Consider the following 13342-nt stretch of genomic DNA (forward strand, 5'->3'; position numbering starts at 1 on the left):
TTGAACTAAGTAAATGGGTTGAGCCCAGAAAAGGGGGAAAAAAAGACTAAATGGGTTGAAAACCAAAAGTTATTGCTGAACCCAAGTCCAAATAAAGCATCTGAGTGTGGGCTGTCGGAAAGTATCTGTATAGGATTCTGGGCTCTGGACTTAGTCCCACTGCAGCGGAATGAGGCCGTTCCATTACCACTTCTTTTGGGTGCTTTAGCCTTTTAGGTCTTGAGCCCATTCTTGGGCCTTCTGCTCCTTGATTAAGGTTTCCGGGCTGCATCCATTCTTGGGCTGTTGCCTCACTTTTTGGGGCTTTCCCTCTTTTCTTTACTGTTGGTCCCATAGCTCCTAGTTGTGGGCCATTTTGTCCAAGGGATTCTTCTGTTGACCTGCGGGTCCTTTGTGCTTGTTCTAGCCCAAATTCACTTGGCCTGCGAAGTCTATTTTCTTCAAATTTTGCGTGTCTACAAATATACTAGTAATCATCATTATGATATGTTCTCCTTTTTTAAGTTTTTGATTTAACTAATTTATTTACTCTTTTTTTTTTTTGAAATGTAATAAATGGGTATATAAAATAAAGTAATATACTAATTACGATACCTTAACTTTGCAAAAGCTCATTTTTAGTATTTTTTTTTTAAGAAGAAAACCTAAAGACTTTATTGAGAAGAAACGGCTATATTAACTGAAGTATGGAATAAAAAATGGATGAAACATCCTCTATTTAAATAGCATAATCCAAGATATTAAGAAAATGCCTAGCTAGACCATGGGCAAGTTTATTACCTTCTCTCCTTGTATGAGAGCAAAGTAATTGATTGAATTTGATCTTTAACTAATTAAATTTGATAAATTATTTTTTTAATTATGTAATATAAGAAAAAAAAATTAATTCTTATGTATTAGGGCAGGGAGGACTCTACATGTTAATCGAGGTGGTCATGAGTTTAATTTTTTTATATACCTTAACTAATTTTAATTAGATACCTTTTTTTTTTTAGATGAAAAAAATGGGTATATAAAATAAAATAATATATTAATTACGATACCTTAACTTTATAAAAGCTCATCTTTAGTATTTTTTTTAGAAGAAAAGCTGAAGACTTTATTGAGAAGAAACGATTTTATTAACTAAAGTATGTAATAAAAAATAGATGGAACATTCTCCATCTAAACAGCATAATCTGAGATATTTAGAAAATGCCTAGCTAGACCATGGGAAGTTTATTACCTTCTCTCCTAGTATGAGAGCAAAGTAATTGATTGAATTTGATCTTTCACTAATTAAATTTGATAAATCATTTTTTATAATTATGTAATATAAGAAAAAAAATTAATTCTTATGTATCAACAATACCACCCATATTTGTGTTGCCATGGATGGGTGTCACTCATAATCTGCACTCTAAGATATAGTACTTGTTTCCAAATGCTTTCGAAAACCATAGGTAGTAATAGTATCAATCTAAGATTAGGTGAAAAACATAGTTTATAAGTTCATCTATGTTACTAACTAGCATCCTAACCTTTTTACAAAGCCACTCAATCTCAGATTAACAAGGTGGACGACGTAGTTTAAGAGTTACCTTATTTCAACTATCCCAACGGATCCCTATTTTTCTACCTTTGACAAACCTTTTTATTTTTATATTTATTTATTGAATATACCTTTGACAAGTTAAATTATGTGTTTTGTGACATAAGATAATATCATGAATCTAGTAATAATTAGTAATTATGATTTGTTACATTTTTCAATTACAAAAACACCTATTTAATTTAAGACAGAGACACAAGGAAGAACCAATGACCTATATGAAGACTAACTTGAATTTGCCACGTTATCCATGTAGTTATATAATGTGTTCAATTGGCAATAGACTAGTGATATTGTGTCATTCAGTATTTAGTCACTAACGTTGCTAAATAATCTAATTCATGTGTGTTTATTAATTTGTAGGATGGTGATGATGATTTGGCTGCGGATATCCATTCTCCCAATGATCAACACTTAGCATTCGATGACAGGCATTAGGCAATGATGATGTAGATTGTGGGCCTTATTTATTTATTTTGATAGGAGTGGGCCTTATTTTGGAGTAGCTAGTTTGACATTTTGATATTTATAATAAAGTTTCAAACTTTGATATATATATATATGTGTGTGTGTGTGTGTGTGTGTGTGTGTGTGTGTGTGTGTGTGTCGTAGTTGGAAACTTTATTATAACATTCTAGACAATTGGAATGTATTCTTTTGTGCATAACATTCTACATAGTTGGAATGTATTATTTTGTTCATAACATTCTAAACATTTGGGATCTATTATTCTGTGCATAACATTCTAGACATTTGGGACATATTATTTGGTATATATTAATTGATATGGTGTAATTAAATATATTTGGTTCGTTGGTTTAAAGTGGTATACTGGTATTGTATTTGGTATTTGGAATTTTATTTTTATTACATTACAGGTGCTTGGAAAATATGTATTACAGGTTTATTATAGGTGCTTGAAAAAAAAAAAAAAAACTTTACTAGCGTTTTTTAAACCGTTGGAATAGGGTATTGTTTATTTCGTTGGTTACCCTATAGTGGCGGTTTTGAAACTGCTTGTCTAGGCAGGACGTATTATAGTGTTTTAAAAATGCTAGTATAGGGCTTATTTTTATAATATTGAAATGACCTATACCGGAGGTTTTAAAAGCGCTAGTATAGGCAGTACATATTACAGCGGTTTAAAACCGCTAGTATAGGATATATTTCTATTTCTCTAAATAACTTGTAGTGGCGTTTCTGAAAGCGCTGATATGGGTAGGGCCTATTACAGCGTTTCCAAAACGCTAGTATAAGGCTTATTTCTATATTTGAAATGACCTATACTGGCGGTTTTAAAAGCGTTGGTATAGGTTGTATTTCTATTTCCCTAAATACCCTGTAGGGGCAGTTTTAAAAACACTATATTAACTGAAGTATGAAATAAAAAATGGATGGAACATCCTCCATCTAAATGGCATAATCTGAGATATTAGGAAAATGCCTAGCTAGACCATAGGCAAATTTATTAGCTTCTCTCCTAGTATGAGAGCAAAGTAATTGGTTGAATTTGATCTTTAACTAATTAAATTTGATCAATTATTTTTTTAATTATGTAATATAAGAAAAAAAAATATTTCTTATCTATCAAGGCAGGGAGGACTCTACATGTTAATCAAAGTGGTCATGAATTTAATTGTTTTTTATATTCCTTAAAAATTTGAATTTTAAATTAATATGGGGTTGTTACCACCCTAAAAAAAAATCTTGAACATCCTAAATAAAAAACTTGAGCCCATTAAAAATAAAATTTGATCTCTTCAAAATTTTGGTCCATTGAAGGTTAAACCAAAAAATTGTGAGAAATACCATGTTCACAACATTTTCATAACACTTTCACAAATAAATCCTAAGTGACAAGTATAGGTCAAAGCTATACTATGCTATGCTATTTTCAGGCCTTTTTTCTTGTAGTGAGTTATAGGCCATGACATTATGGCATGTGGAGCTGTGTCTCAAAATGTTTAAAAAGAAGCTCGGGAAACTCAAAAGTCTAACAAAAAGCTTGAAAGTGCATCCACCTCAAGCGGTGCTGAGAAGAGAAAAATCACCTTAGCTTCAACATAAAAAATTAAAGACAAAATTGTCAAACAGGTGTTGATTTAGTCCAAACTCTATACATAGCTGTTTATTTCTAACAAAACCATACCTTTTAACACTTTGCAAACCTTTCATACTAATTTCTCTTTTGTAGAGTGAGGAAGAATATATTGTTGAAATTATCCTCGATGATGTTGGGGATAGACTAGTAACCAATGTAATTTCACCTGTCACTAAACATAACAATTTTGGGTGGGGTTTCAAGGACAAGGAGGAGGAGGAGCTGAAAAATCTTCTTTACACCTTATGCAAGATTCATGTCATGTTACATGATGCTCAGAAAAGGCAAGTAAATGATGAGTCTGTGAGGATCTAGTTAACAGAGCTTAGAGATGTAGTTTATGATGTTGATAATGTGCTAGATAAGTTCAACTATGAGATTTTTGGGCAAAAGGTACAAATTCAGAACCAAATGATGGATCAGGAACCCAGCATTTCATTATGTAATTTTGATAAAGTTAAGACCATCAAACATATGTTGGATAAATTTGTGAATGAAGTAGATGGCTTGGGGCTTAAAATTGTGAATTCAAACCCTAAGATTAGCCTACACAATATAGACTCCTCCCTCAATGATTCAGAAGTTATAGTAAGAGAATACAGTGCTGTAAAAATTTGGGATTTGTTGGGTGGTTATGATCTCTTTCTGAAACTAACGTCAAGATTTGATAGTCTTACAATAACATCTTTAAAACGATGTTTTGCATATTGTGCAATCTTCCTCAAAGATTATGACATTACAAAGGATGAACTAATTTAGTATTTGATGGCTCAAGGGTTTCTTAAACCATCTAAAGAAAGTATGGTGATGGAGGATATTGGAAACAAGTATTTAAAAATTTTGTTATACAAATCCTTTTTACAAAAAAAAGGATGAGTATGGTAATATTATCATGTGCAAAATGCATGATTTCATATATGATTTTGTGCTCTCAATTTCAAAATCAAAATCTTCAATTTCAGATAATTTCCGCTAGGTACGAAGTTTATTTGTTGGATTTGATGGCCAAACAACACCAGGAATCTATATATATAATAATAGGTAAAGTTGAGAGAAAATCTAATTAGATTTCAAATTGGAATTTAATTAGAGTTTAATTTTGTGCCACGTGTCTCTACTAATCTAAGTTTTTTTAATTTTTGTGCCAAATGAGTTAATTTAGTGTAAAAAAAAGAGAAGTCCAATATAAGAAAACCATAAAAAAACATAATTTTTGAATGATTTTATAGTTATGAGTCTTTTTTTTTTTGTAGAACTAAAAACAATTCAAGTTTATAAGTCATATATATATATATATATTAATAGTTAAAGCTGAGAAAAAATTCAATTAGATTTCAAATTGGAATTCAATTAGAGTCTAATTTTGCACCACGTGTCTCATCTAATAAAAAATTTTAAATTTTTTGCCAAGTTAGTTAATTCAGTGTAAAAATTGGATTTCAATTAGAATTTAATTTTACGTCACGTGTCTTATCTAATCAAAGTTTTTTAATTTTTGTGTCAAATAAGTTAATTTAGTGTAGAAAACGAAGAGTCCAATATAAATAAATCATAAAAAACATAATCATATATTTAACACTATATATAAAATTAGAGGAAGAGAGAGTTTGATTGATTTTATATTTATGAGCCTTTTTTTTTTTTTTTTTTTTTGTATAACTAAAAACAATTAAAATTTTATTTTACCGTGAATAGCGTCATTAATTTCCTTGATCTGCTGTTCAAAATTCAAACCACGTGAAATATCTAGGTTTACGATACGTCCATGAGTTGGAATTATTATGGCTTTCTCCACGTCAGCCCTAGAGTCCGCCACCCTCCTTGTCGCACTTGGAGTGCTAATATTCCCGCTCGCCGTCTCCGGCGGTGAAATCTTTCCTGCGGCTAGAACCTCCCTTCTGTCATCCCCGGACCTGTGTTCGCCTTGTTTTTCTGCCATAACGAGTTGGGGTTTTTGGTTTTTATCCTACATCGTGCGCAACCATGGGCCAAATTGCTTCTCGTCTGGCCTTAGATTATCATTGCTTCGTATCCACTACAAACAGTCCCTTTCATCATGGTCAATCTTCCCACACAAATAACAAAATTTCGGCAACCTTTCGTATCTAAAGTCCACCCATTTTAGACCACATTCTCCCAAGCGCACCTTACGGCCACGGCACAATGGTAGAGAAACATCAAGAATAACCCGTATGCGCAGATCATTCCCCAAGCAAAATCCATTCCCAATAACGTCTACCTTCACCACCTCCCCTAGAGTTGCTCCAATACTCATCCAACTTCCTTGGTCTGACACATTGTGGGCAGCCCATGTATTTGAATCCAAAATGGTGACCTATCATACTTTATGTCTTTCACCGCCTCGCCACGCACCATCTTATGAAGGATCAACAAATATTTATCAAAAGACCACGGATTGAGCAATAACACCCTTTCCATATCATCCTTTGATTGAAAAAGGAACATTACCTTATTTTCACCCAGATCATTGACTTCGAAATTGTGTTCCGCTCTCCAAACCGATCTTAATACTCTGGCCACCGACTCCAAATTGATTTTGCGCTTAGTACAAAACTTGCCAATAAGGACCAGACCCTCCTCTGTCAGTGGAGCCTGGATTGCTACTTCAACATCTTCTCTCAACAACAGCTTTAGCTTTGCACACCGATCTATGATCTCCTCCATGTTTTCTTCTGAAGGAACTAATTCTACTGTTTACACGGAGAGAAAATTTGCCTAGCGGCAGCCCTATTGCTATGCTAGCCCCTTTTTTGACTTCTAGGGTTTCCAGAGAAAGCCTAGAGAGAAAACCCCATGGTCAATTTTCTTATCCTGTCATATGAATTTTTCTTAGCTCAAACTTGACTTAGCTTGGCTTGATTAATTAATTCAGCCAAACTCAAACTTAATATCAAGTTTAAACTTGAGCTCATGTTAAGTTTTTAAGTTTGATATCTAAAAAAATTACATTATTAAACGCTTAAATCTTTAAAACTAAGAAAAAAAAAATAGGTTTCTCAAAAAAAAAAAAAAAAAAAAAAAAAAAGCATATTCATTTTATCATACACCTAGTCATATTAACTATTATTCAAATTAATGATTTACAAAATTTACCTAGTAACCTAAAGAATTTAGCCTATGATTTTATGATATGGTAGCTTCGCCAAAGTGGCTGCCTGGCTGGGCTATCTTTCCTCTCTTCAAAAGCTGGATATTGTGGATTGCAATCGCTTGCTGCATCTGCCCACCGAGGAAGCCATGCGATGCCTCACCCAATTGAAAACGCTGCAGATTTATGATTGCCCCAATTTGGAAGACAATGAGCGGTCCAAGATTGACCATATTCCATTTGTTGACATACAGGATAGTGGGTAAGTGGTTAAGTTTATTCAAATTTTTGTTTCTGCAAATCATCACAAGACTTCAAAAGTTGCTAAAACCATAGTTTACTAGTACAATTTAGGTTGACCACATTCCGGTGGTTGAAATAGCTGACTCTGTTACCAATATGTCAATTTCTGTTTGGTAAGCTATTTTCTTTCTTTAATTTTTTTCAAAAATTGAAATTTTCTCGACGTTGGGAAATTTGGAATATTGGATTTAGCATTATTAGAACCTGCTTTATGTCCACATACTCAATTCTTTTTCTCTGTATTTCTTGTAACCTTCACGTTATTATACGGTAAGAGTTTATATATGGATCAGTTCTTTTGCTAACTTAACAGTAGATTTTTTTGATTTGGACTGGGTCATAATTGCTCTGTTTATGAGGCTGAACTATTGTGGAAATTGGGTAGGTGAAGTTCTTGCTGATTTTTCATTTCATGTTTGGGTTGGGGGTCAGTTTTACTTGGGGGGCCATGAAATTATGCGATCCCCATTCCCCAGTCCTACTAGTAAATTAAAATTTCAGATAGCACTGAAGGTGTTGATGGTTCTAATATATCTATATATGGTTTTTACCTTTTGAAGGCGGCCATATTACTCTGATTTTGAAGACGAAGACTAACTCAGGAAGCTGGCAAGAAGTTTGCATTTGGGAAAATAATTGAGTTGATGACAACTGTTGCCAATGCCAAGGCACTTCAGGTTTGCTTTCTCCTACCATTTTGGATATTTATACATAATTTACTTCATAAATGGTGATTTACAAAACCAAATTTAGTTTATATATACAGCAAGTTCTGTCAATCATATAGATAGTTTGATTTGTAATTTACTGTTTTTCTTCTTTTTAATTTATAGTGGAAACTGAGGTTAATGAATTATAAATGATCACAAATGGGCTTCTGTTAACAACTCAAAGTGTTCTTTCTATAACATAACTTTTAACATCTTTACTACAATAATCTTAAATCTNTATAACTAAAAACAATTAAAATTTTATAAGTCATTATATATACATATATTAATAAGTAAAAATTAGAGAAAATCCAATTAGATTCTACAATTGAAGTCTAATTTTGCACCATGTATCCTTAAATATTTATATTTAGAGAGAGTCTTATTTCTTAATTTTGGAATTCAAAAACAAAAAAAAAAAAAATAGGTTTCTCAAAAAAAAAAAAAAAAAAAAAAAAATAGCATATTCATTTTATCATACACCTAGTCATATTAACTATTATTCAAATTAATGATTTACAAAATTTACCTAGTAACCTAAAGAATTTAGCCTATGATTTTATGATATGGTAGCTTCGCCAAAGTGGCTGCCTGGCTGGGCTATCTTTCCTCTCTTCAAAAGCTGGATATTGTGGATTGCAATCGCTTGCTGCATCTGCCCACCGAGGAAGCCATGCGATGCCTCACCCAATTGAAAACGCTGCAGATTTATGATTGCCCCAATTTGGAAGACAATGAGCGGTCCAAGATTGACCATATTCCATTTGTTGACATACAGGATAGTGGGTAAGTGGTTAAGTTTATTCAAATTTTTGTTTCTGCAAATCATCACAAGACTTCAAAAGTTGCTAAAACCATAGTTTACTAGTACAATTTAGGTTGACCACATTCCGGTGGTTGAAATAGCTGACTCTGTTACCAATATGTCAATTTCTGTTTGGTAAGCTATTTTCTTTCTTTAATTTTTTTCAAAAATTGAAATTTTCTCGACGTTGGGAAATTTGGAATATTGGATTTAGCATTATTAGAACCTGCTTTATGTCCACATACTCAATTCTTTTTCTCTGTATTTCTTGTAACCTTCACGTTATTATACGGTAAGAGTTTATATATGGATCAGTTCTTTTGCTAACTTAACAGTAGATTTTTTTGATTTGGACTGGGTCATAATTGCTCTGTTTATGAGGCTGAACTATTGTGGAAATTGGGTAGGTGAAGTTCTTGCTGATTTTTCATTTCATGTTTGGGTTGGGGGTCAGTTTTACTTGGGGGGCCATGAAATTATGCGATCCCCATTCCCCAGTCCTACTAGTAAATTAAAATTTCAGATAGCACTGAAGGTGTTGATGGTTCTAATATATCTATATATGGTTTTTACCTTTTGAAGGCGGCCATATTACTCTGATTTTGAAGACGAAGACTAACTCAGGAAGCTGGCAAGAAGTTTGCATTTGGGAAAATAATTGAGTTGATGACAACTGTTGCCAATGCCAAGGCACTTCAGGTTTGCTTTCTCCTACCATTTTGGATATTTATACATAATTTACTTCATAAATGGTGATTTACAAAACCAAATTTAGTTTATATATACAGCAAGTTCTGTCAATCATATAGATAGTTTGATTTGTAATTTACTGTTTTTCTTCTTTTTAATTTATAGTGGAAACTGAGGTTAATGAATTATAAATGATCACAAATGGGCTTCTGTTAACAACTCAAAGTGTTCTTTCTATAACATAACTTTTAACATCTTTACTACAATAATCTTAAATCTAAGAGTAATAAAGTAATAAATGTAAAATTTTCATGGCAAAAAAAGAAAATTGCGAATTTATACCTTAGCTTGCCCAGCCTTTGTGCATTTGGGGTGAAAGAAATTGCTGCATTTTCAAGGACAGAGAGTCCACTGCACCAAACTTCAAGTTTTAATTTCTGAAGACTCTTTATGAATGGGGATTGAAGTTTTCCACTCTCTCCATGTTTTCTTTGATGGATTTCCTAGATACTCTACTTTTGTGCCGTAAATTATACGGCAGGTTTTGTGTATTTTATTTTTTAGTCTTGTTTTGCTTTGCTGTTTTTATTTATTTTTTATACCATTTTGATTTTTAATATATTGCAATTACCTATAAAAAAAAAAACTTTCCTAGTCTTTGTGCTCTTAAGAACTTAGATTCAAAGTTCAAACAGATTGTCAAACTGAATTTGTTTTCATAATTAGGGCCAGTACTCATAATCAGATCTTGGTGCTCAAAATTGTAACATTTATGTCTACAATTAGCAGCAGCTGAAGTGGTTGAAATTGCATGCTGGCTTTTCTATGATTTTCCTGGCCTTTTGCTATCAATTTTAGGCCCAGTCACTGTAGCTTCACTCCTTGTGTATCACCTGCAAGGTTTCTCTGTAAATTATTCAGAATTCATAAACAAATAACTAAAGATAACAACAAACTTTAAAAATAAAAATAAATAAAAAATGAAAGAAGAGAGAAATGAGATAGTGAATACATATTTGCCACACTTTGACCCCTTGAATAAATGACTATGAAACCTCCTTAAGTCCATTAACCCTCATAAAATTTATAAGAAATAAAAGAAAAAACAAAAGTTTTGTATTACTGAGTAGAGAAGGGGAGATTAGTCTTCCAAGATTATGTACTTGCTCTACTTCAATACTTCATGCAAAATAAACCTCAATTCTTCTCAGGTTCCCATCCTTATTTAGCAGAATTAATAAAACCTGGATCCACATTATTAATAGATCTAAAAGATTATTCAATCAGTTAAGAATTTTGCCTTGATGTGCAGGCACGAGGGACAACATATCTGTTGTGTTCAGCTGGACAAAAAATTACATTATGAAGTTTTCTTCCACTCCCAAGCCAACAGAAGTTTTAGCTGGTTTGTTTTCTCAATTTTCTAATCCCTTCTAGTATATAAAGTATTGATTCAATCCAATAGGTGAATTCATGCCAATTGTCCCCTCCTTCCTCCCATTGTTCCAACAGCATTTTCTGAACTGTTACTTAGAAAATGAAAAAAAAAAAAAATTTTGATAATCCATTATGTTTTCAGGAAATTATTTTTGCATGATTGGTTTTGGTAGTAGCTTTTCAGTCAACTGAGGAAAGCCTTCTATGAAATTATTTTTGCTTGATTTGTGTTGGTGTAGTAGCTTTTCAGTCAATTGAGGAAAGCCTTCATGAAATCTTCTGCTCATTTTCCAACATTTGAGACCATTTCATTATGAATGCAGAAAAGCTTATTTTAGTGGTTGGTTGCCACACCAACAATCATGCCAAAAGGATTAAGGTTCCCTACACCAACCTCAAACCAAATATGCTGACTGCCCAAACATCTCCCCACCCATGGATAGATTAATGCTTCTGAATTAATTAATAGAAAGTGATCTCCCCAACCACACTGATTACTGGAAATATGTGAATTATCTAAAACAATTATGAAAGTCGTGATTCCAAATGAATTTTTTCAAAATCAAAATTTTTATGGCAATTTGGAATCAATTTTGAAATGGTTGCTATTAGAGCTTGCTTTGATGCCCATTAATAAAAACATACACATTCTTTGTCTCAACATCTCTTTTAAAGTTCACTTATAGGTTGGCCTTTTTAATTTCTTGAGCTGAAACTGCAACAGTACATAAATCAGTTCTTGTGCTTAAAAGCTCTCTGACATTTGGCTATAGATTTTGTTGATTTGGGCTGGTTAATGATGTGCTATTTTTATGTGTGAATTGGGTGGGAGAAGGTCTTTTTGATTTTTTTTTTCATATTTGGGTTGGGAGGTCAGTTTAAGTGGATCATATGCAGGGGCTAGTGAGTTAAGTGATCCCCAGTTCAACTAGTGCAAGCAAAATTGAACTCACGTTCTTATAAAGTTTCAGACAACACTGAAGTTGTTGATGGTTATACTTCTAATATATTAATAGATGGTTTTCACCTTTTGAAGCTAACAAGAATATTGCATTTTAGAAAATAGCAAACTTGATGACAACTGATGCCAAGGCACTTCAGGTTTGCTCTCTCTTTACCCTTTTTTTTTTTTTTTGATAGGTAATCTCTCTCTCTTTACCATTTGGGATATGTATATTTAATTTACTTTGTAATTGGTGCATTACAAGACCCTATTCAGTTTATGTATTTGCAGAGTCACTGTTTTGTAGCCAATGTACATATCTACATAAACAAAACTTTTGTCTATGTAAAGGTGTGCATGTCAACTCCACACATATGTTCATATATCGCCAAAACAACGTATATAGTTAGATTGAGTACAGCCAAATCACTGAATTGTGTTTTGACTCTTTTTGATATGAAAGTCATTTTGTGCATATGGTGTTATTGACCTTCTCAAGGTTTACTATCATATATATATATATATTTTAAATTATTCTGGCATGATTAAGGTATAGATATGAGTTAGCTGGAGGAAGGACTCATTAAATCTAACACTTCATGTTCCAACAATTTAGATCTTATGTAATAAGCAATATAGTTTTTCTGTTTTGTCTCTATAAAATTGATGAACTTTTACCTATTGAATGTTTGGAACATGGCTAATAAAATTGATAGTTTCAGATTGTTAAATCTGTATTAATGTTAAGAAGAGTTTAGCATTTTGGACATGCAACGTGCTTGCCAATGTATTGGGTATTTGTAAATATATCCTTAACTTTAAAATTTTGAAATGAACACCTTGATTTGGTATTAACTTTAAATTTTTATCTTATAGTCTATGTTAGCGTAAAAATTAACAGTTTAGTGAGAAACAAAACACTCCAAAATAGCATTTAAATCCCTTTAAATTAGCAATATATGTAGTAAAAACAAGTCCCAGAAAACCCATAATAATCTATGTTGTAAACCCAAAGACCCCATATGATAAGAAAACAAGACTCTAGCCAATAATTTGTGAAATTTACAACACCTTGACAAATTATGGCTACCAAATATAGTTTGACGCATCCATGGTTCAAGGAGCTCTCAAAAGCACTATGCTAGTAGTTGATAGTATGTAATACACATTAGCAGCCTAATGAGTTTGTTTATAGATAAAAACTTCAACTAAACAACTCTTAAGATTTCCTATCATTATGAACCACTTAATTTTAATGCACATCATCATCTTCCACTCTTGTAGAAAACTAAACCTTAGCACCAAGCCAAGGAAGGGTGCTTACACATCTGCTGTGAGAGGAACCTCCTTGATTCTACACTATCTCTTTGATATGCTTGTTGCATCAACCTCTTTTCTACCTGTTCCAGCTCCTGAATTGTTTTAATCATGGCAAAAACCTCTAAGAAAACGGGAAAGAATCAGAGGGTTGAAAGGTTAGGAGTACCCACACGTTTGATTAATTCAGAAGTCAAGCAAACACTTGACACCCATTCAAAAATTGATGTAACAAGAAATAATCTATTTTCTTTCTATAAATGATAAAAAGGCTAGATTAATCTCCATTACATTAATAAAGAGGTAGAGTGCAATGGATAGTTTTTCTTTAATACA

The 13342-nt window shown here is 32.5% G+C and overlaps 1 protein-coding gene and 1 long non-coding RNA gene across 2 annotated transcripts; one reads left to right on the forward strand and one right to left on the reverse strand.

The window, feature by feature from the left end:
- Positions 1-5963: 5963 nt before the first annotated feature.
- On the reverse strand, positions 5964-6377 carry LOC136062543 (uncharacterized). Its single transcript, XM_065761705.1, has one exon. The coding sequence runs from the start codon at positions 6375-6377 to the stop codon at positions 5964-5966; it is 414 nt and encodes a 137-aa protein (XP_065617777.1).
- A 1967-nt stretch (positions 6378-8344) lies between these two features.
- On the forward strand, positions 8345-11880 carry LOC112007822 (uncharacterized). The gene is made up of 3 exons (XR_010624269.1): positions 8345-8600; positions 9202-9318; positions 10622-11880. It is a non-coding gene; the product is annotated as an uncharacterized LOC112007822 (long non-coding RNA).
- The last annotated feature ends 1462 nt before the right edge of the window (positions 11881-13342 follow it).

This window comes from Quercus suber, unplaced genomic scaffold, assembly GCF_002906115.3.
Source record: "Quercus suber isolate HL8 unplaced genomic scaffold, Cork oak 2.0 scaffold_425, whole genome shotgun sequence".
Classification (NCBI taxonomy): domain Eukaryota; kingdom Viridiplantae; phylum Streptophyta; class Magnoliopsida; order Fagales; family Fagaceae; genus Quercus; species Quercus suber.

Bases quoted from the DNA above. Each gene is read 5' to 3' on its own strand.
- LOC136062543 (XM_065761705.1), bottom strand. From the start codon at position 6,377: ATGGAGGAGATCATAGATCGGTGTGCAAAGCTAAAGCTGTTGTTGAGA.